The 21,231-nt window shown below is 31.3% G+C and overlaps 2 protein-coding genes and 1 long non-coding RNA gene across 5 annotated transcripts; 2 read left to right on the forward strand and 1 right to left on the reverse strand.

The window, feature by feature from the left end:
* Positions 1-9,070: 9,070 nt before the first annotated feature.
* Positions 9,071-17,000, reverse strand: LOC122589747 (pentatricopeptide repeat-containing protein At2g16880). 3 transcript variants are annotated; one of them, XM_043762077.1, is made up of 3 exons: positions 14,616-17,000; positions 13,071-13,172; positions 9,071-9,461 (listed from the first exon to the last, which is right to left on the reverse strand). In XM_043762077.1, the coding sequence occupies exon 1, from the start codon at positions 16,959-16,961 to the stop codon at positions 14,631-14,633; it is 2,331 nt and encodes a 776-aa protein (XP_043618012.1). In that variant the 5' UTR covers positions 16,962-17,000; the 3' UTR covers positions 9,071-9,461; positions 13,071-13,172; positions 14,616-14,630. The 3 variants fall into 3 exon arrangements, with proteins under 3 accessions (XP_043618012.1, XP_043618011.1, XP_043618010.1); XM_043762076.1 differs by lacking the exon at positions 9,071-9,461 and adding an exon at positions 10,221-10,607; XM_043762075.1 differs by lacking the exon at positions 9,071-9,461 and adding an exon at positions 12,501-12,955.
* Positions 9,249-10,411, forward strand: LOC122589748. The gene is made up of 3 exons (XR_006322320.1): positions 9,249-9,327; positions 10,140-10,227; positions 10,330-10,411. It is a non-coding gene; the product is annotated as an uncharacterized LOC122589748 (long non-coding RNA).
* Positions 10,417-12,270, forward strand: LOC122587948 (protein IQ-DOMAIN 2-like; the record flags this gene model as incomplete). Its single annotated transcript, XM_043760099.1, has 5 exons — positions 10,417-10,567; positions 10,634-10,677; positions 10,970-11,185; positions 11,605-11,724; positions 11,806-12,270. Coding segments are annotated over 5 exons (996 nt in total), but the record flags the coding sequence as incomplete, so codon positions are not given.
* Positions 17,001-21,231: the final 4,231 nt, after the last annotated feature.

The raw sequence follows: 21,231 nt of genomic DNA on the forward strand, positions 1-21,231 counted from the left end.
TACAAGTGTTTGGCGGAGTAGCTTTAGCTTTTAACAAAATGCGTAAAATGACTAAAATAGACATAAATAATAGTTAGTATTAAATTATATATATGTAAAATATTTTTCAATTTAATCTATAAAAAAATATTTAATTTGTTTCGTATACACATATAAAATATAAATAAAAAACTCTAACTAAATATATATATAATATATTAAGTAAAGAAAAATGTAATTTGATATTAATACTTTATTATTGAAAATATATATATGCTCCAGCTAGGCGCTAGCTAGAGGTTTATAGTGCCAAAAAACATTACCATAGACATTATGCTAAAAATATGTATGCTGCCAAATGCCAACTCCAAAAGCATTGCCATAGTCAACACTGAACCATTAATGTAAGTTGATGATGGGTTTTGTGTTTTCTGATTTAGTTTTTGCTCACCCATAATTGTGACGATACTGATGCTGATGACGAAATGCTTGATGGCAATGAATCCAATGATGAAGATGTATGGTAATATTTAGATGAATCAGAAAAAGGTCTTATGTTTGATGGCGATTATTCTGATAATGAATATGATTCCGATATCTATGATAGGCCTTTCTCAAAGTATTAGTTTATTACGCATTACTTCTTTAACTTTTTGGCTTACTTGGATTGTTTAAAGTTTTAATTAATTAATTTATTTTTACTTAATTTTTATTTAATATACTTCAATTTATATTCCGTCCAATGAACGAGTGCGTGCACTAGTTTATATATATTTATATAAGTGGAAAACAAAAGTTATCTTACTTGTAAGACCGGTCTAAAATGTAGTGCGTGCAAAACTACATGACTGATTTTATTATTCTTTCCTCTAATAACTCTAAACCCTAAATAAGCCTTGTTCATTAATGTGACATCGTAACTTTTGTCACATGACGCATCACTCATCATGAGTCATGACTGTATATTAGTATCGGACATTCTTATCGGTCCTACGCTAAATTTGGGTCGCTTTTGAAATATAGGCCAACAAGAAGATGGGTTTCCTTTTACCTATGATACACCGAAACTCCAAACAGGTAGTCGTACTCATTTCCGAAACTCCATGAAAACGTTTCCACGTACGAAACACATATGAAACGTTCTTTCGAATTTTCTATAGATACCGAAACATTTCTTTGAAGTTTCTATACGGTTTCTAATTAATATCAAGGTTTTAATGAACTTTTCTATTCCCCAAACCCAAACAGGTTATATTATATATAATTTGATCAGCGTTAAAAAAAATTTATTCCAAAACCAATTATTAAACACTAAACATACAATGAATGATCACTGATCAAGTATGTATTATACAATTATGCATATACCATTATACATAATCTCTCAAGTCAAGTCTATCTCTTTAAAAAAAATTGATATAATTTATATTTGTATATATTTTATTGTCGTACCCGTATCCTGGATTTTGTAGTTTTGCCGTTCCCAGTTCTCGTATCGTTCCTGTACCCTTTTACTGTACCCATTTCGGTGCTACATAGCCTTTTACTATTAGATCACTTTGACAAATGCCACCTAAATGATTAAATCCATGCTCGAAAACCATATTTTTCTTCAATAAATGCTTCTTTTTAATATCTCTAAATATTTATAACTGAAGAAGTATGGACTCTTAAATAAAGTTCAACTTTTAATTTAGGTCATTAGATCAAATGATGATATCATATATTTTATTTAAATTATTATTTAAAACTAGATTATTTTCTCGTGTAATACGCGAGAGAAATATATTAAACTTAATAATAATATGTTTACTAATATAGATAAGATAAGTTTAAATATGGTGATATTATTATTTAAAAAAATTTATGCATCAAAGTTGTTTAGTAGAATATACATGTTGAGTCATAGTGTAATTGGTTAGATTTGCTGATAACAAACAATGTAAAATAATGTTTAAGTCTTTAATTGTAAATTGGGTCAGCTTATGCTATCTTTTAAGTTAGGTAAATTGTCTTAAATTAGATCATCTTGGATCTCTAATCTGGCATAATATTCACATGTATCGATATAATAAGTTAAGAAGTGATTATTCAAGATGCATTAATGTAGATTATAACATTTGATCTACATCAAAGATGAAGAACAAAAATACAAGATAAAGTTGGGTGTAAAAGTTAGTTTGGACTTACAATTAGCTAGGATGAACAACCTTGACACTTATATCATACAAATGTCCTAAGCTGCTTTATTTTCAGGTTATGGGAATCAACTTTGGGATTGGATAAACATAATATATAAAAGGTACTGAGTACCTAACCGATCCTCAAGCGTTGGTGGTTGTCCTTTATATAAGTTCTTCTCTTTCTAATTGGCCATGAAAAAGTTTGTTGCTAGTTATAGGGTACAAATATTACTATAAAAAAACTATCTTTATGCAAAGGTCACAAGATCATTGCACGTAGACAAAATTGGACGATATTTAACTAAGATGCATATGAATATTGCACTTGATGTCTCATTTAAGGTATGCATCCATACCATTCTTTATTTCACATCATTAAGTAAAACATTTTATTCAACATAATAATAAAATTCAGTATATGATAAGGTTACCAACAACATGCATGATTACAATTTTAATAATTAGTATTTTTGAAATTGATTATTATAAAGTTTTGTGAAAATAATTGTTCTTGGTGCAATATTGTTGGCTCATAACTATCTATAAAGATCAAGTCTTGTGTTTAATCGTACCTTAATTTAATTAATTAACTGACTATTATAATTTTATTAAATTAAATATTTACAAAAATATAAAATAATATACATACTAAATTTACATGCTTTAAAATATAAAAAATAAAATATACTAAAGACTTTTGTCTAAATATTTAAAGTAAAAAGACTGGTGTTATGATTGACCAATAAAAGTAAATAATATCATTATCATTTTGATTTAAAGGCTTCAAAAAAACAGTTAAATTTTTAATGGTCTTTTCATTTACATAAAATAATTTAAGAAGTGATCCAGATAGAAGGTCTTAAGGAGAAAAATGATTTAAAGGCTTCATTTTTATTTTTTATTATTTAACTTGTTTTTTTTGTTTTCACTTTTTTGATCCTTTTTTTTTATTAATTCATTCTATAACAAAAAAGTTTTAGTTAAGAAATTTTCTCTAATCCGAGTTAGTGAACTATACATATAAAGGTATGGTATAGACTTCACCATTAAGGATATTAATAAGGGGTAGCTAATGGGAGTGACAGACTCATAGGTCATAAAGAGTGATATGTCGTAGAGAATGATCGGTAATGGAGTGATTTACCTAATGGGCTACGCTCCTGATAATCTCCCTTCGTGAAATAATTAGACTATAACATTACATGCGAGACACCTCTGGCTCTTGATTATAAGCACTTAATTAAACATGTATACCTTCACGTAGTAGGAAAAAAAAACCCTATACCGTTGGTATTAGTATTTTTTTTATGGTATCTACTAATAAACTAAAACATGATTGATATGTTCTTCAAATGACATGTGGCGTAATCATTGATCGACACATGACCTTTTAATTTATTTATTTTATTAAATTAGCCTTTTTAATTGTATGCCCTCTAACCTTTGCATGGGATGGGTTCGATCCTTATCCCATGCAAAGGTTAGAGGGTCTTTCCTACCATTTAGGTAGAAACTGAAAGCAGGTTCTCTACTTAAGTAGAGGTAAGGTCTGCCTACATCTTAACCTCTCTCATACACCGTCGAGGTATTGGGGCTCAAAACTCGCGGAAGGCGGCACTGAGCAGTTACTTACTTACTTACTTTTTATAAATTCAATTTCCTTATTAGACTTATAATTAAACTCTAACTCTTGGCTTATTAATACAAAATTAAGACATTATAACCTTATATGATTGATCGTTTTTTTCATTAATAAATTGTCTCTTTTTCTTTCTCGGTTCTTCAACAGTTATTAACATGAATACTTCAAAAACCTGAGTTTACGATCCGAAATCACAAGGGTATTTGTTGTCATCCATTATGCTTACAAATTCCGATTTTGATGTGATTTTAAAAATTTAAGATAAATCCAAAACTCTAAGTAAACATATTTGTATTTGTTATTGCTGTTTATTAGTATAATTTAGCTTCGATCAGCAGTTTATTTAACCATAAATTGTTTCATACTCATGAATCATGTATGAGACATATTTAAATTTCTTTATGATACAATCTTAATCTATATAACTACCGTACCTCGTATGAATATTAGGAATAGTATTGAATATAGCTACAATATATATGAACTCATATGCATGAATATATATATATATATATATATAACTTCGTTATCACGTTACTGATTGATCGATCTTGACTTCCTAGGTAGTCTTTTTATAATATTATTATTGTGATGTTATTATTTATGGTATATTAACATAAATTAAGAAGGGTATATTTTAACAAAACATATAAAGTATAAGTATTAATACTGTCATTTAATAAAGATGAAATAATTAAATTTGATTTAACGGTTATAAATCAAAGATATACATCATCTAAGGGTTCGTATTTGTTTAAAAATGAATTTAGGACCTTGTTATATATATTGGTAGATTATTATTATTTCTTTATTTAAGTTTGTAGACATATATAATTATATATATTGGTAGATTATTATTATATATGTCTACTAATGTGATTTTATGTTTTTTAATGGTTAAATTATATGTTTCCTGCGTATTACGCGGGTAATAATCTAGTTAGGTTTGTATACTAGGATCATCCAAAAATCAAATGAAAGATGTATTCTTAGTTTTTTTCACAGGTTTTGAGTTGGACTATCTAGAATGACAAGTTTGTGATTTTTTTTTTCAAATTTACATGTAACGGCTTATGGTGTATATCTCGTAAATTAGTGTATATGTAAAGTTTCATCATTGTACGGTGAGAGTATAACTATTAAAAAAATCATCCAAATTAACGTGCACACCCTTATGTAATATTAGCTACCACCAAACTTTTGTGTATATTCACATTTTTGGCAATGTCACGCATTCAGTTATGTTGCAAAATAGATAGAAACTCAATTTAGTGACATAAGATATTACCCACAAGGCAAAAGTTCGAACTTCGCTTTCTGTTGGGTTTTTTTGGTAGTTGAGGCCATTGGGTTACCTGAAACGGACTTTTGGGCTTCAAGTACATGGGCTATAATATTTTGTTATTACGTTCTTTTTAATCGGCTATAATAAATGAAATGTATTTTTCATAATATATATGCGTGCTACACGCCTGCATATAGATAAAAAAATTTTAGATAGTATCGTATATAAACTTGATTAGAATCTGACGTTACAAACAAGAAAAATACATATGATGTGTTAAACTAGCTATGGGGTATGTTTGGCAAAACTAGCTGGTAGCTGGTGGCTGTTAGCTGGTAGTTGTAGCTGTAACTTTTCGGATACAAGTGTTTGGCGGAGTAGCTTTAGCTTTTAACAAAATGCGTAAAATGACTAAAATAGACATAAATAATAGTTAGTATTAAATTATATATATGTAAAATATTTTTCAATTTAATCTATAAAAAATATTTAATTTGTTTCGTATACACATATAAAATATAAATAAAAAACTCTAACTAAATATATATAATATATTAAGTAAAGAAAAATGTAATTTGATATTAATACTTTATTATTGAAAATATATATATGCTCCAGCTAGGCGCTAGCTAGAGGTTTATAGTGCCAAAAAACATTACCATAGACATTATGTTAAAAATATGTATGCTGCCAAATGCCAACTCCAAAAGCATTGCCATAGTCAACACTGAACCATTAATGTAAGTTGACGATAGGTTTTAATGTAATTTACATCTCAAAAGCTTCAAGCTTTTGGAAAACGCTTGCATAAGTAGCGTTTGAAATTTTAGCTTTTTGATTAGTTTAGAAGCTTGAAGCTCTTTTAACCAAACGAAGCTTTTTATTTGATATGAGCTTTTTCATAAAAGCTTGAAGCTTGAAACTCCTAAAAGCTCCAAAAAACTTCTGGCCAAACATATCCATGAACTTAGTTGGTTATTACACTGGATCAACCTTTGAGTATGATGTTAGAGCACTAGAAATACTTGTTTTATTATGTTTTATTTAGAACACGTGTTTTTCGAGAATTGTGGTTTCAAAAGCTCAGTTTTTAATTTATTATTTATTTTTATAGAGAAAAGTAAATTAATGCAACGAAATTCTGAAAAATGATATTTACTAAAAAGTTGACTTTTGTTAATAAAAACAAAATACAATTTTTATATATAATCGAGACACTAGAAAATTGACCTAAATATGAATGGAATATATTTATCGCAAATTCTCAAAAATGCAATTCTCACCAAATTGCACCACTTTGCCACTTGGCACATTCACGTATTTTCCCAAATTTAATAGTATAGTCATGACATCACATGATATAAAATTATGAATAGTTGTTAGCTATATAACAAATGTACATATAGCATTACCCTCTCATAATATAAGTCATTCATAAATTTGGGGTTTTATTTCATAAACTAACACACATACTTCAAGTCCTAGCTAGTCAATGGAAATACCGAACCATTTCGCTAATTGTGATTCAAATGAGGAAGAGGAAGAAGACACACTCTCTCTTTCTGGTCTTCCTATGTATGGGGACCAAAACATCGAAATATGGGTAGAGGATCCAAGTATTAGTAATTACGATGTCGAAGAACAAGATTTCGAGTTCTCAAGTGAGATGATGATTACTTCTCATGATTCATCGAACCATGTCATATTTTGTGGCAAGATCATCCATGTTTCTTCCCACAACAACATTCAAAAATTTGATTGCACTACAGAAAAACGTCGTCTCAAGTACCCTGATAAGTCAAGGAAAGTGTCTATATTGGCTTCAAAGACAATATCACGATGGTACATTTTTATGTTTGGGAATGGATCAAGTAGGTTTCCAAAGGAGATGCAACTTCATGATTTGAGAAAGAGACGGGCACCACTCATGAAAAAAGGAAACGATTGTGTCGAATACAATCGCAATGCAACAAGATCTCGAGCATTCATAAGGTTCTTAAGTTGTGGTAGTGGTGGTATTGTAGCAGACGAAAATGAGATACTATGCAAACACCATCATCAAAGTTTATAGATACATGACAGGGAAAAATGAATTTAAGGTTGTTAGTCACTTAAGCTTAAGCGTAAAACTTTTCACATACTAAATTTTTAGTATTTTTTTTGTTTGATGAATATAAGTTTGGTCCTCATGAATTTTATGGATTAAAAAATGTATATGTCAAATATCCGACTGCCTTATATCACCATACCATCCTGTATACAAAATGGCTTACATGAGATTCAAGTACATTATGGTGTAAGAACTTTGATTTGATTTTTAAGTTCTCAAGGTTTTGTTGCATTATAGTTAAAACAATATTCATGGTTGATTTTTAAGTTCTCAAGGTTTTGTTGCATTATAGTTAAACAATATTCATGGTTACATGAACTCTTGGAATCTAGGTCCTAGCCAAACTAAATATTAACACATTCTTCATTGTTGTTACCTTTAATTTTTGGTCATATGTTTCATCATTGCGGTCTGGAAATTCAAATTATGATTTTGTTTGCTAGTGATAACTATTATTTTTGCTATTTTTTTATTACCTATTTGCTATTTCGGTTAAAATTTTAAAAGAGTAAAAACGTATTCATGTTTATATGTTTGAAATTGATAGTCGTTACAATCCATTTCATTTTGATCTCTGTCTTAATAATATGGCAAATTAAAGTTAAAGATCTACGTTTGTTGCAATCCTATAAAAATTTGGATTGTTATAACTTCTTTTAGTGGTATTTCATATTTGAATTAATTCCTTCTAAATTAAATAAAGAACGTACGACAAAACCTCACTATGTGTGTCTTATTCAACGGACTGGGGTTGTGCTTGTTAAATGTCAACGACTACATTTTATATAGTGGTAAAGTAATATCGACATTTTACGCACTCTTTTTATCTCAAATAATATACTAGTGGTCATGTACCCGCGCGATATGAACATGTAGTTGCGGCGACGGTGGTAGTGGTGGTGGCGAACATTAGTAGTTACGGCGATTGATAGTGGTGATAGCAACAAGTAGCGTATGTTATTGATGTAAAAGGACCAATGAATAGTATAGTTATTTTTGAAGCTAAAAGTAGATGATGTGAATTAGTTTCTTTCAAGGTATTATAGATATATCAAGTAGATTTTATAGATATATTAAGTAGATATGTTTAAAATAACGAATAAAAAGACATTATAGGGTTATCAACTACTTAATTAAAAAAAATAAAGTGAACAGATGATTTAGAGTGTTTGGCATTGTGTTTATAAAATAGGTTAAAAAGTAACTCCCAATGTCGTCTTTTACGGATTTTGGGTCCCAATACCGTCATCGACGGTGTATGGGGGAGGTTGATATGTAGACAGCCTTACCCCTACCAAAGGTAGAGAGACTGCTTCCAGGTTCTACCATAGGTAGAAAAGGACCTCCAGCCTTGCTGGGCATGAGGATCGAACCCGTGACCTCTGTTTCCAGAAGCATGAGCTCCAACCACTGATCCAACCCAGAATCTCTGTTTATAAAATAGGTTATTCGTTTAAAATTCTGACCTGCTTTTCTAAAATTACGTTTCTCTCTTCGAAGACGCAAATAATCGCTTATTTTTCAAAGTTTGAGAAATAAGTGATTATTTTTCATTATTTACGTTATACAAACACAATAATCAGATAATTCATTGAAAATATAATCACGAAACACCCTCGTAGCATAGATAATCGTCTTGTGGTAGATCACTTATTTTTCAAACACATACTTTTATTATTTGCATTTTAGAAACGCTATCAAAACATAATCACAACCACCGTCCTTGTGTGGTTGTCGATGATGGCAATTTTAGTTTAACTTGAAAATGTACAATTTATGTACATCGTTTATAATTTAATTTTAACTTATGATATAATGAAATAAGTTTGCAAATGTACATATGCATGTTCTTTTCACAATTGTATGGTCAATCTAAATATGGAAATAGAGGTTGTGCATACCACCACTTTTCTCGTTACCAGAAAAAAGCCTTTTGTTCATGCTATTTATTCATCATCCTACCCTCCCATTTCCCTCCATCTCCATTGCCTTTCTCAACAACAATTTTGTCTGGATCTCTTGACATCCCAAATTCTCTTGCAGCAACACAGATTATCCTTTTCTACTTCTTCCTTTACTTTTAAGGAAGATCAAGACAAGGATAACATCTTTTTTGCGGTTGTTGCAGGTATAATTATACGTCTTAACAATGTTTATCATACTCTTTGAGATTCTTGGATTTGCAATCTCGGATCTAAGATAGAATTGTGTGTTTATGTTTATTTTGCCTTCATCTTAATCCCGGTTTTTAGATCACCATTTCTGTCGATTGGTTTTAAAATGTTAGTCATTTGGTTAAATAGTTTGTATAAGCGAATGCATAATGAAAATGCATTCTATTTCTTTTGAATCTGTTTATGGGACAATATATGCATAAGCTCATTGAAAATGTTACACTATTGTCATTCAAATTCTAAAATGATGCTCCCTTCATCCCATTTTAAATGTCTTAATTTGATTTTTCAATTTTATTCTACTATTCAAACTTTAAACGTAAATATCTTTGTTTGTGTTATAAATTAGTTGATAGAATCTATACCAATGAAAATTATATTTAAAACTTAATTCATTCATAACCTTTTATCAAGTGTCATAAAATACAATCAAAGATATTTACGGTTAAAGGTTGAGGACAGAAGACTTGACAAGTCAAATTTAGACAATTAAAATGAGATGGAGAGAGTATATAAGACCATTCAACTATCAGGTAAATTTTCATGCACGTCGTAGAAAACTTTGCCCAAAAAATTTATATACTTTGTGCGTCGATCAGTTTTTGGCCAGAATTGACATAAATGAAACCAAACTGATAATTGATCGACCTTTTGAATGCGATAGCATAATCAATAATTTGATAATATGGATTATGCAAATACATTCAGAGTCTTAGGAGATAATTGAGATTTACGGATGTTAATTTGAGTTATTTTTTTGGTGAAGAGGATTTGAGGAGCAAATGGGGAAGAAGGGTTGGTTTTCTATTGTGAAGAAAGTCATAGGCCCTTGTTACAAGGTTAAGAAAGCCAAGGTATGTTTCTTTGGGTTTCTTCTTTATATATATTGAGTTCTTATTGCATACAATTCGTTTGATGAAATTCGTTTTGGGAGCTAAGAAGTTTCATGATGACAGAGATCCCAAAAATCAAAATCAAATCCCAAAAAGCAATGGCATGGAAATCAAATGAGGTTGGATACATACTCATCTCAAGGACAAGTGACATTGGCTAACCCTCCCCATTACTATCTTCCGAAAGAGGAGACAGAATTCAAACAACCCGAGAGTGAGCAGATCAAATATGTAGACTCGGTCTTCTATGTCACTAGCAGGATAGAGGAAGTTGAAGATGCGGCGTCAATCCCCTCCATCAGTGTCAAGGAACATGAAGTTGAAGAAGTGACATCAAGCCCCTATTTTCAAGTTAAATCAAGGGAAGAGATTAGTGTCATCAAGATTCAGACAGCTTATCGGGGTTACATGGTAATGATCTTTTCAAGTTCATCTCCATCGTCACAAACTTTAAGTTGTTGATAGGGTGGCATGATGGATGGGTTAGGTAACCTGCCAAACAGGTAGTTTTAGTGTGGTCAAATAGGAGGGCTTGGGTTGGGTCAACCCACGTCCACATTATTGCCCATTCTTTAATTAGTAATCAACATGCTAAATGAGTTGACTTATTATAGAGCAAATGAGTTGAAGGCACCAACTCTAGATATCTGGAACTGAAACATGCCATACATATCTCACTTTTACATGGTTTGTTGTTTCGCAGGCAAGAAGGAACCTCCGAGTTTTGAATGCACGAAAGAGACTGACTTTGTTGATTCAAGGCCAGGCAGCCAAACGTCAAATGACATCCACCTTAATGCGTATGCAAACAATGGCTCGTGTCCAGTCTCAGGCTCGGGGCAGGAAGATTCGAATGGCTGAAGTGAACGAGGCTCTCCGACGACAGCTATTTCAGAAGCGTGAAAAGGAGCTTGAAAAGGTTAGATTCTCTGGAAGTAATAGACTGATAGCCCTACACTAATGTTCATGAAAAAATCTACATTATGAAGAGTTTACGAGATTAAAAAAACCAAGTTGCCTCCTTATTGGTGAGGTGACTAGTGTTACTGCAACCATTTAACTTGCCTTTATTAACCAAAAGTGCAAGTTTATGAGTCATGTAGAGCTTTATCATGCTTTCGACCTTTTTCCAAGTGTAGAGTACAAAGAAATCACTAGAGTAAGTTAGCAAAGTGGTCAGATATTTCACACTACAAAACATAGGGAACAATAAAAACGGACTTTTGGTCATGACTGTGAGTCATTAATATTTACAAATCAAAAATATAAAACAAACAGCTATGGATTGTATATCAGTTCTTGCATTTGTGATTTGTAATGTGTGGCTTGTTTCATTAGCAGAGAAACGGCTGGGATTTCAGTCCCAAATCTAAGGAACAAGTAGAAGCCAGTTTACAAAGGAAAAAGGAGGCTGCTGAAAGAAGAGAAAAGGCATTGGCCTATGCATACAGTCGTCAGGTACTTAACAGTTAACACTCAAATCCCTTGATTTATACACAAATCATGTGAATTTGTTCTAAAGATGTCTTTTTAAAACAGCAAACGTGGAGGAACTCATTGAAATCTGGAACTCCAACATTTATGGACCTAAAGTATCCTGACTGGGGATGGAATTGGACAGAACGATGGAATGCAATTCGACCATGGGAAACTGAAACCACCAGCGATAGTGAGCTGGTTGGATCCAATAACAAACAGGTTAGCCTGCATGTGCCATCCACACAACTCTCCAAGGCTCTATCATCAGTGTCTACTGTCAAGGGTTCAAGAAAGACTGTTTCCTCACCTACAGCCAGTAGTCTCAAGGTTGCCACAAAGTCCATGAGTGCCAGGTCTCGTATATCAAATCCTGGTCGGAGTCCATTAGGCTCAGTAAAAAAAGGAGGCTCAGATACACGATACGGGATGGGGTTAGCTAAAGAGCGGCATTTGGCCTTCAATTCATCTTCTAGCACTAAAAGGTCATTGGCAGCACCAAGGAAAAAGACTAACACCTTAAGGTGAACCAATAAAAAGTATTGCTTGAAGACGTGTGAAAAGGCAAGCGGCCGAAATATATTCTTGAGACATATCTATAAAGGGTGTAAAATAAGCAGAGATCATAAAGTTGAATCTGATATCCCAAAATTTAACCAATTGTGCATTATTGGGATGTAGTTTCATTGATCTTTGTGGGAGAAAAAAAACAACATATTTTCATTGTACAAGTATTAATGTATGGATGAAAATAAAAGTTTCCAGAACTAAATCGCATATCCTAATCATAAAAGGTAAGGGTTGGAACCCATACCTGAAATTTACAATATAAGAAAAACACCAAACAAAATGGCTCTATATACTTCTCAACGACTGAAAATTTTCTTTAGCCTGTTTTCCTAAACGAAAAATACCATCGAATAGATAAAATACTGCCCCCAATGCCAAACGAATGTCCCACCATACCTGCTAAAACGCTTTTTTCAACTATCATTTTATCATACATTGACATGTCTTGCCTCAACCCTAAAAATACCCACGTCAATGTCATGGTTAACGACTTCACCAATAATGCAATTGCACTTATAATCAAAGGGGCTTTAACTTTCCTGAGCTAGATCTGTTCTCACTTCTCGTGTGTGTGTGTGTGTGTGTGCGCGCATCTCTCTCTAATAAGAGTTACCAACATGTTTCCAATATGTGTCATGACCAGCTGAGTTCAAGGTGTCATTCACTAAGGTTAAGCCAAGGTAATGGAGTGCATGCATAAAGGCTTGCATGTAGTATATTACTAAAATGGAAAAGATAGGTTCAAATGAATGAAATACCTTAATATTTGAACTGTCTCTTGAAAGGTTGACTGTTCTACAAGAACCAATGTCTAGAGAGCGGTCCAAATACCATCGCTTAAATATTCAACTGTGAAAGTTCTGCAAGTTAAACACAGCCTAACCATCAAAACAAGATCCTGAATGAGAAAAGGTTGTAAATATCGTTTTTCGGTATCATCTCGGTCGACCAACGATAAGCGATATATCGGGGATATATCGAGAATATATCGGATTTATCGGGGATATATCGGGAATATATCATCTCGGTCAACCACCGATAAGCGATTTATTGGGGATATATCGGCCTGAGATAACCGAGATTTACAACCATGATGAGAATTGAGAAATTTATTAGCTACATTGATACATTGGTACATTGATAATCCTAATCCTAATGATGACTCCACAACTTCAAGAAGATATTTTGGAGATGTATAGTAACGTACAGTCAAGCAACAATGTACCATAACTTCCATTGTAGTAGATAAAAGGTATATACAAGACACTATATGTCATGATAGTATGATACTTCGACAAGTTAAGAAAACATACAGTCAAGCAACAATGTACCATAAGGTCCATAACTTCCATTGTTGTAGATAAAAGGTATATACAAGACACTATATGTCATGATAGTATGATACTTTAACAAGTTAAGTAAACATATGGAGTTGGTTTGGGACCTATACTAATACAATGATATGTGTACATGGCACGTAGATAGATGATGTACACCATGTTCCCTAAAAGTTTATTTGAGATGTATTTAGTGTACTGCGGATAATATGTTAACACTGGACTAATATAGAAACAGATGACGAAAGGGTCAAGCGGGTTGGAAGTCACCATATAAACCTAACATTAAGTTATTTTATAAATTAAATTATCATTTTAACAATATAACTTTGATATTTGTATCGTGACTAACAGAGTAACACATTAACTATTTTAGTGTTCTAAAAAAATACATTAACTAATTATAAGACTACAAATAATGGACAAAAGAGTGTTCACAAAACCCATTTTAAACCACTCTGTCCATATTTGGACCCAGAAATTGGAGATCAGCTGTTTAAGTGGTTGAAGATAAGGTGTGCATCACTATAGATACAAATCTAAACCCGATCCAGTAATAAAAAAAAAAGTTGTTTATTATCCAAACATTAAACATATTAACTGTGGACATTAAGCTCAAGCTTCAACATGCTCTAAGACTTTGTGTCTCATATAAATTATCAAGAAGCTAGAATTCTGTAAATTGCCTGACTTACTTCCTAGCTGTAGTCTTAAGAAGTACATGAATTTCTACACTAAGTAGATATAAACTACCCCGGTGATGCTCTTCACTTATAAAAGTTGGAACTAAGTTTGACATTAGATCTATAACGATGACATAACATTCATATTCCTTGGTTATTATTTAAATTATAGTATTAAAGGGGACAAGGGACAATAACAGTAATACAGTACCAATTGTGTCATCTATTAATCCAATTAAATAAAGTATGAACTTCAAACTTCAAAGTGTGTTTATGGACATACCTTTGACTTTTGCAATCAAATAGCATTCGCGCTAGTCACTTCTCTCTTGACGAGTGCACACATCAAACTGATACAAGAAGACTTCTTCACAGCCAGACCTGTGTCTGACAATTCTCCAAAAAGACGCATTGCATCCCTATATTTTCCTTCTTTGCATAGCCTGTCAATCTCTTCTGAATAAGCTACAGAACTTGTATCTAATTCCTCTGGAACTCCAGCAGAGCTTACATCATCAGGTATATTACCCCACTCAATCATCTTTGACATCAATTCCTCTGCCTCCACATGCTTTCCAGCATCAGTAAGTGTACTAAGAACAGCGTTATACGTATACTTATCAGGCCCTAAATTCTGCTTCTTCATTTCTGTAACAAGATTCATGGCATCTTCAAATCTCCCCTCTTTACACAAACATGATACTAATGTATTGTAGGTTACTGCATCTACAGGTTTTCCATTAGTTATCCATGTGTTGAAAAGGGTGAAGGCTTTCTCTACCAACCCTTTACTGCAAAGCCCATGGAGAAGAATATTACAAGTGTATACATCGGGTTTAAAATTGTTCTTAACCATGTCATTGTGAAATTGAAATGCTTTTTCAACATTTCCCTCCCAACAGTACCCGAGAATAAGCGTATTGTATGTGGTTTCATCTGGTGACAATCCATTTTCAATTAGTTCATTCAACTTGACCATTGCTTGATCGGTTTTTCCGGACTTGCAGAGCCCTCCAATAATCGAGTTATATGTAACAATACTAGGAACAATCTCTTTCTCCTTCATCTCATCCCAAAGCTTTAAAGCCTTATCAGCATTTTCATTCTTAAAGTAACCAACTATTAAAGTTCCGTAGCTTACTTCATCAATAATATAACCCCGCCTTTTAGCATCTACAAGTAACTGATATGCCTCATCCATCTTCTTCTCCAAACACAAAGCATGAAGAACGGTGTTAACCGTAAAACTATCCATCTTTAAACCTCTCCCGCTCATTTCTTTCAAAATCTTTAATGCTTCTCTTAAATTACCCGCTTTGGAATAACCATTTATCAAAGTATTATACGTTACACTATCAGGGCCAAATCCACTAGTTTCCATATGCTTTACCGTATCACTGGCTCTATCCAAATCACCTTCTTTACAATACCACTTAATTAATATATTATAGGTAACCTCATTTCTCTTTACTCCTCTTTCACTCATCAAATCAAGCAACTTTATCGCCTCAGAACTATTTTCCCACTTAAAATAACCATCAATCAACGTATTGTAAGTAATCACATCCGGTAACACTTTTGCTTCCTCCATCTTTTTAATAACTCTAATCGCCTCTTCAATCTTCCCCTCATCACAAAGTCCACTAATTAACGTGTTGTAAGTCCAAACATCGGGCAAAAAGTTATTCTGTGTCATTAGTTCCAAAATATGAGTAGCTTCTGTCAAACACCCTCTTCTTTGACAATACCCATGAACTAAAGTATTATACGTATGACGATTCGGAAATAACCCTTGACTCTTCATTTCCAACAATAATTCCCTAACCTCATTTAACCTACCTTTCTTACATAAAGCATTTAACAAAGTATTATATGTTACATTATCCGGAACACAATCAAATTCCTTCATTTTAATCATTAAATCCCTAGCATCACTAAACTTATTCTCTAAACAATAACCATTAACCATAATATTAAACATATTCACATTTGGGACAACCCCAAGTTTAACACCATCATTAAAAACCTCTCTACAATACAAAATAGAACGAGAATTCGAGAGTTTTACCATCGAGTTAATCAATGTATTGCACGTAATCACATTCGGGCAAAGCTTCAACCTTTTCATCTTTCTAAACAAAATCATGCCAAAATAAGGAAACCCCACTTGCACATAAGCCCCAATTGCTGTATCGTAAAGCGCTTTCGACGGTTTAACCACGTCTCGGCCAGGACGGAGAATCTTTCGTAATAGAATCCGCCCCTTATCCGCTGCAATGAACTCGACAAGCAAAGACTTGGCATCTGACCATTTATTATGGGCAAAAAGAGTTTGTAAAACAATAAAGAATGAAGGGAGTGATGAAATAGTGAAATTTGAGACATGGGTTTGGCTGAATTTGTAAAAAGTTAAAAGATTTCGGGGGTTTGATCTCAGGGGTTTGGAGGAAATGATTGTTTGGATGATTTTTGGGGTTAAAAAAGGAATGAACTTTGAGATTTCTGATGATAAAGATGTGTGATTTTGTGTTGGATTTGTGAGGATTTTTGTTAGGGTTTGTGTGATTTCATCAAGATTAGGGTTTAATTGGGGTTTTGGAGATGATGATATTTTTGTTGTGTTCATCATCAGTTTTTCTTTTTCTTTCTTTCTAACAGTTTTTTTACTTTTTTCTAACAGTTGTTAGAGTAGTTTTGGAGATGTTAACAACTTAGCATGCGTACAAAAGTTGTAAATTTTGTAAGTTCAGGTCGAAATGGTCGACACTCGTCACCACTTGATACTTTTACACATTGATGAGATGTGCATTATGTAAGTTTGTCCGTAATGCTTTTATAATGTGCATTATGTAAGTTCAGGTCAAGATTTAACCTTAAAAAAATTAATTTTGAAGGTGTAGCTCATTTGAAAACAATAAAAACTAGATCAACTAGTACAATACCCGTGTGTAACTCGGGTAACATTTATTTAAGTAAATCTATATGTCACACTAAAAAACACAAAATAATTCATAATAGTCAAGAAACAAAATGACAAAGTCATAAAAAAAATATAGGATCTAAACATAAGTTACAAACCTCAAATGAGATGTATTCAAACCAATAATACGAACACTTATGAAAATCCATATTTATGCAGTGAATTGTAAAGTGTCTTCATTCTTTTTCAGCATCATCTTTCACGCCTTTCATTTCAAACTCATTTTTCATATCTTCATTTTTTACTTCCTCATCCTTCCATTTCCAACACAAAATGTTATGTTATTTTAAAAAGTGAAGGGAAAATTGTAACTGAAAATTAAAATTCCAAAATTTTCTCAATTAGTTTGATTACAATTCAGTTTTATAATATTTCAATCCTCCTGTGTTATATATGTAACAAAGTCATCTATTTTATAGGATAAGTGTTATGTTTAACAAAAATACGGCTAAGATATGTTAACAAATTTTGCTGCCAAATAAATTTCCATGTTTTTCTCATCTGTATGCTAAAATACTGGGTTATTATTGTTAATGGCATAATTCTCGTAGTCATTATATTTTAATCCTAAAAAAATATTTGTTATAATACTTTAAACATATTAATGTAAATATGAATTAATATATGATACACAAAGTTAGATGATGATTAAATTTCATGTTTATTTGTTAAATTCCCACTAAATTTATGTTTATTGGATGACATTATATTTGGTTTAATAACCTGAATAAAAGTAAATATATCAACTAATATTTGGTTTAAGTAAAGAGTTAAAATATTATTATTTTAACTTAATGATTCATGAAGCTACACATTTTAATACTTATATCTATAATTGTTTTCAGTCAATATTTATATTGTACTATGCATATGTAAAAGTATTATTGTAGCTTGACAATTAATCGAGTGGTATGAAATACAGTACAACTGAATAAAGTAATCGAACATTTTTTACAAATAAAGATGGTACTTATATGGTATTTAGTATTTGTATTTATAACTTGTTTAAACAATTCAAAATATTGTATGCGTTAATATTAAAGTAATATCTTATTTAATATCGTGATCCTAGCTTAAATAATGTCATACGAGTAATAAATATCAGCAACTCAAAGTATTCATATGTACAATATCACATGGATTATGTTCCAGCATACCACAATATAACACCAATGTAAGAAAAAGTTTATTAAATCCTTAAAAGATGACAAGCAGTTAACTTTACATGGAATAATTCAAAGTAAAAAACCAACCTAAAAGTAAAATAGAAAACATAGTTAGTGAAACAACTAAACCAATAACTTATTCAAGAAAGATGATATAAATGACATCTAAACATCTAGTCGTCAACTTCATCATCTTCATCACCTACGACAATAACACCTACGGTTCATTTGGTTTCTACTTTTGACAACGACTTGATCCTTCTTGCTTCGTTTTATTGAATGAATTGGGATCTCATTGTCAACGTCGTAAATATGATATATAGCAAATAAAAAGAGAATTAAAAACGACAAATGAAAAGCACTCGTATACAATGTGGACATGTTATTACGTACCAGATTAGCATGACCTTTGTTGGGTTGAATTTCATCCAATATAACAAATTCATTCATTGAACATATCAAATTCATCATCACCTTACAAATTTTCCTATATAGAACGTCATTATTTTGTTAAAATATACATTAAATAAAAGTTGGGAGTTAATATTGTAGATATGTTACTTACATGATTAAGATTATTTTCGATAAAATGAACATTATCCATGACCACAAAGTTATCTAACAAAAGAAAATCATCATCATCGCCATCGTAATGCAATTCGGAAATTTTTCATCATCATCATCGTAATGCAAATCGTCAACTTCTTCATCTTCCGCATCGCTAAGCACAATCACTTCTTCCCACTTACATTTTTTCAAGTTATCCTCGAGTTTTTGTTTTTTGAAATCGTTAAATGACAAGGTAACATTTGTTTTGTTGTTTAGAGCCATTGTGTTTGAATCTGTATTTTCAATGATTTGAAAAGCTAATGATTTAATTAGTAATACTGTAGAAAAAAGCTTAGAAATGTATTTCTATATATACACGCAAGTTTGTGTAATTGTTGGAGGGAAACATATGAAATTAAATTTTTAAATAGTCATAGATTTTTCTTTAGTTTGTTGTTATCGAAATGTACGGTGAAAGTAAATTTTGTTTAAGATAAGGGATAAGGCCATAAGGGTAACATTTAATAGTGACATGTATTTTAATTTGCCAACTAACTATCATTTTTAAATGGGAACCTTAATACGACATATACTAAAAAGGTATAGTTTAAGCACACATTTTTTTATTATAAAGCAACAAACTTGTAGATAAAGTCCTTGTTAAAAGGAAGAGTTTAAACGTTCAGGATGAGGCAACAGATTAATCTAATGGACCATATTAAATTTAAAGTCCACTCATTGGTGGCAATAATTATATATAATATTCGGTCGGTGATCGGGTAAACAATTAATATATGTATTATACATTGAAAACATAAAAAGATCTTAATTAATTTATTTTAAAAGGTTGAGATTAAAAGACAAAATTATTTTTTTCTTTTGGCTATGGTAGCCATATATATATAATTTCTCATAGGGTGGCTATCAAATGAGAACCAAATTAAAATGAGAACAAATGAGAACACTTAAAAACTACATTTTGATGCATTAAAAGTCCATAAAACTGACATAGTGCATAAATAATTATCATTATTTAAGTGTTTAATAACATATTGATCCGTTAAAATAAAAAAATCACGTTTTTTGTTGGATGCATCATTTTGAGAATATGCATCCAAGATGGATGCACAAAACAAAAAATGTGATTTTTTCGAAATTGACAGATCAATGTGTTGTTAAACACTTAAATAAATGATAGTTAGTAATGCACTATGTTAGTTTTATGGACTTTTAATGCATCAAAATGATGTTTTTAACTGTTCTCACCGTCTTATTTTAAAAGTGTTTTCACTGGAATGTTACCCTATATATATAATTTTTCACAACCCACAACCCATTTGAACTAAAATCTACCCACCAACCCACAACCTAAATGACTCGTTTGACTTAAAAATCAACTCACCAATTTATTTGACCCGTCAATATAAAACTCGACAAGACAACCAGCTAATCCAAATTTTTGAATTTTTCATTAAAAAAAATCATATCTGAAAATCCTTTTCAAAATGCAAACTTGAGTTTTTTCATTTGATAAACATAATAAGCTAAACAAATTATTTTTTTTTACAATAGGTTAAAGTAAACACATTGATTAGCATTTTCTGTTGCTCATTCTTTTAGAATGGCATACTATGTTAATCTAAAAACCATCTTTTTAATTATGATTAATTATTTATAAATAATTTATAAGTCAACTCGTCAACCATTTGACCCGTTAACTCGACAACTTACAACCCACAAACCATTTGACTTAAAATCAACCTACCAACACAACCCATAACCCAAATGACATATAACATGTTTGACCTGAAATCAACCCAACAATCCATTTAACCTGGCAATTCAAAACTCAGATTTATATAGATTTTTCATAATAATATACAGTCAATGTTGAAATATTTTGGCAAAACTTGTTCAAAAGAATTTTAATTTGATAAACATAATAAGCTAAATGGGTTTTTTTTTACAATACGCTCAAGTAAACACAATGATTAACATTTTTTGTTGCTCAACTTTTTATTTAAAATGACGTACTATCCTACTATTAAAAACTTATATTCAATTATGATAAATTGTATCCTTTTTATAATTTTTTAAATTATACTATACACCAATAAAATAAATAACTTAACTATAATAACATAAATATTTTATAAATAACTTCGGCTTTGCAGATTATATTGATGATTTCTTGCTATTCATAT

Source organism: Erigeron canadensis, chromosome 2 (assembly GCF_010389155.1).
Source record: "Erigeron canadensis isolate Cc75 chromosome 2, C_canadensis_v1, whole genome shotgun sequence".
Lineage (NCBI taxonomy): Eukaryota > Viridiplantae > Streptophyta > Magnoliopsida > Asterales > Asteraceae > Erigeron > Erigeron canadensis.

What these genes read in the sequence shown, in the direction of transcription:
- LOC122589747 (XM_043762077.1), bottom strand. Translation starts at nt 16,961, where the DNA reads ATGATGAACACAACAAAAATATCATCATCTCCAAAACCCCAATTAAAC.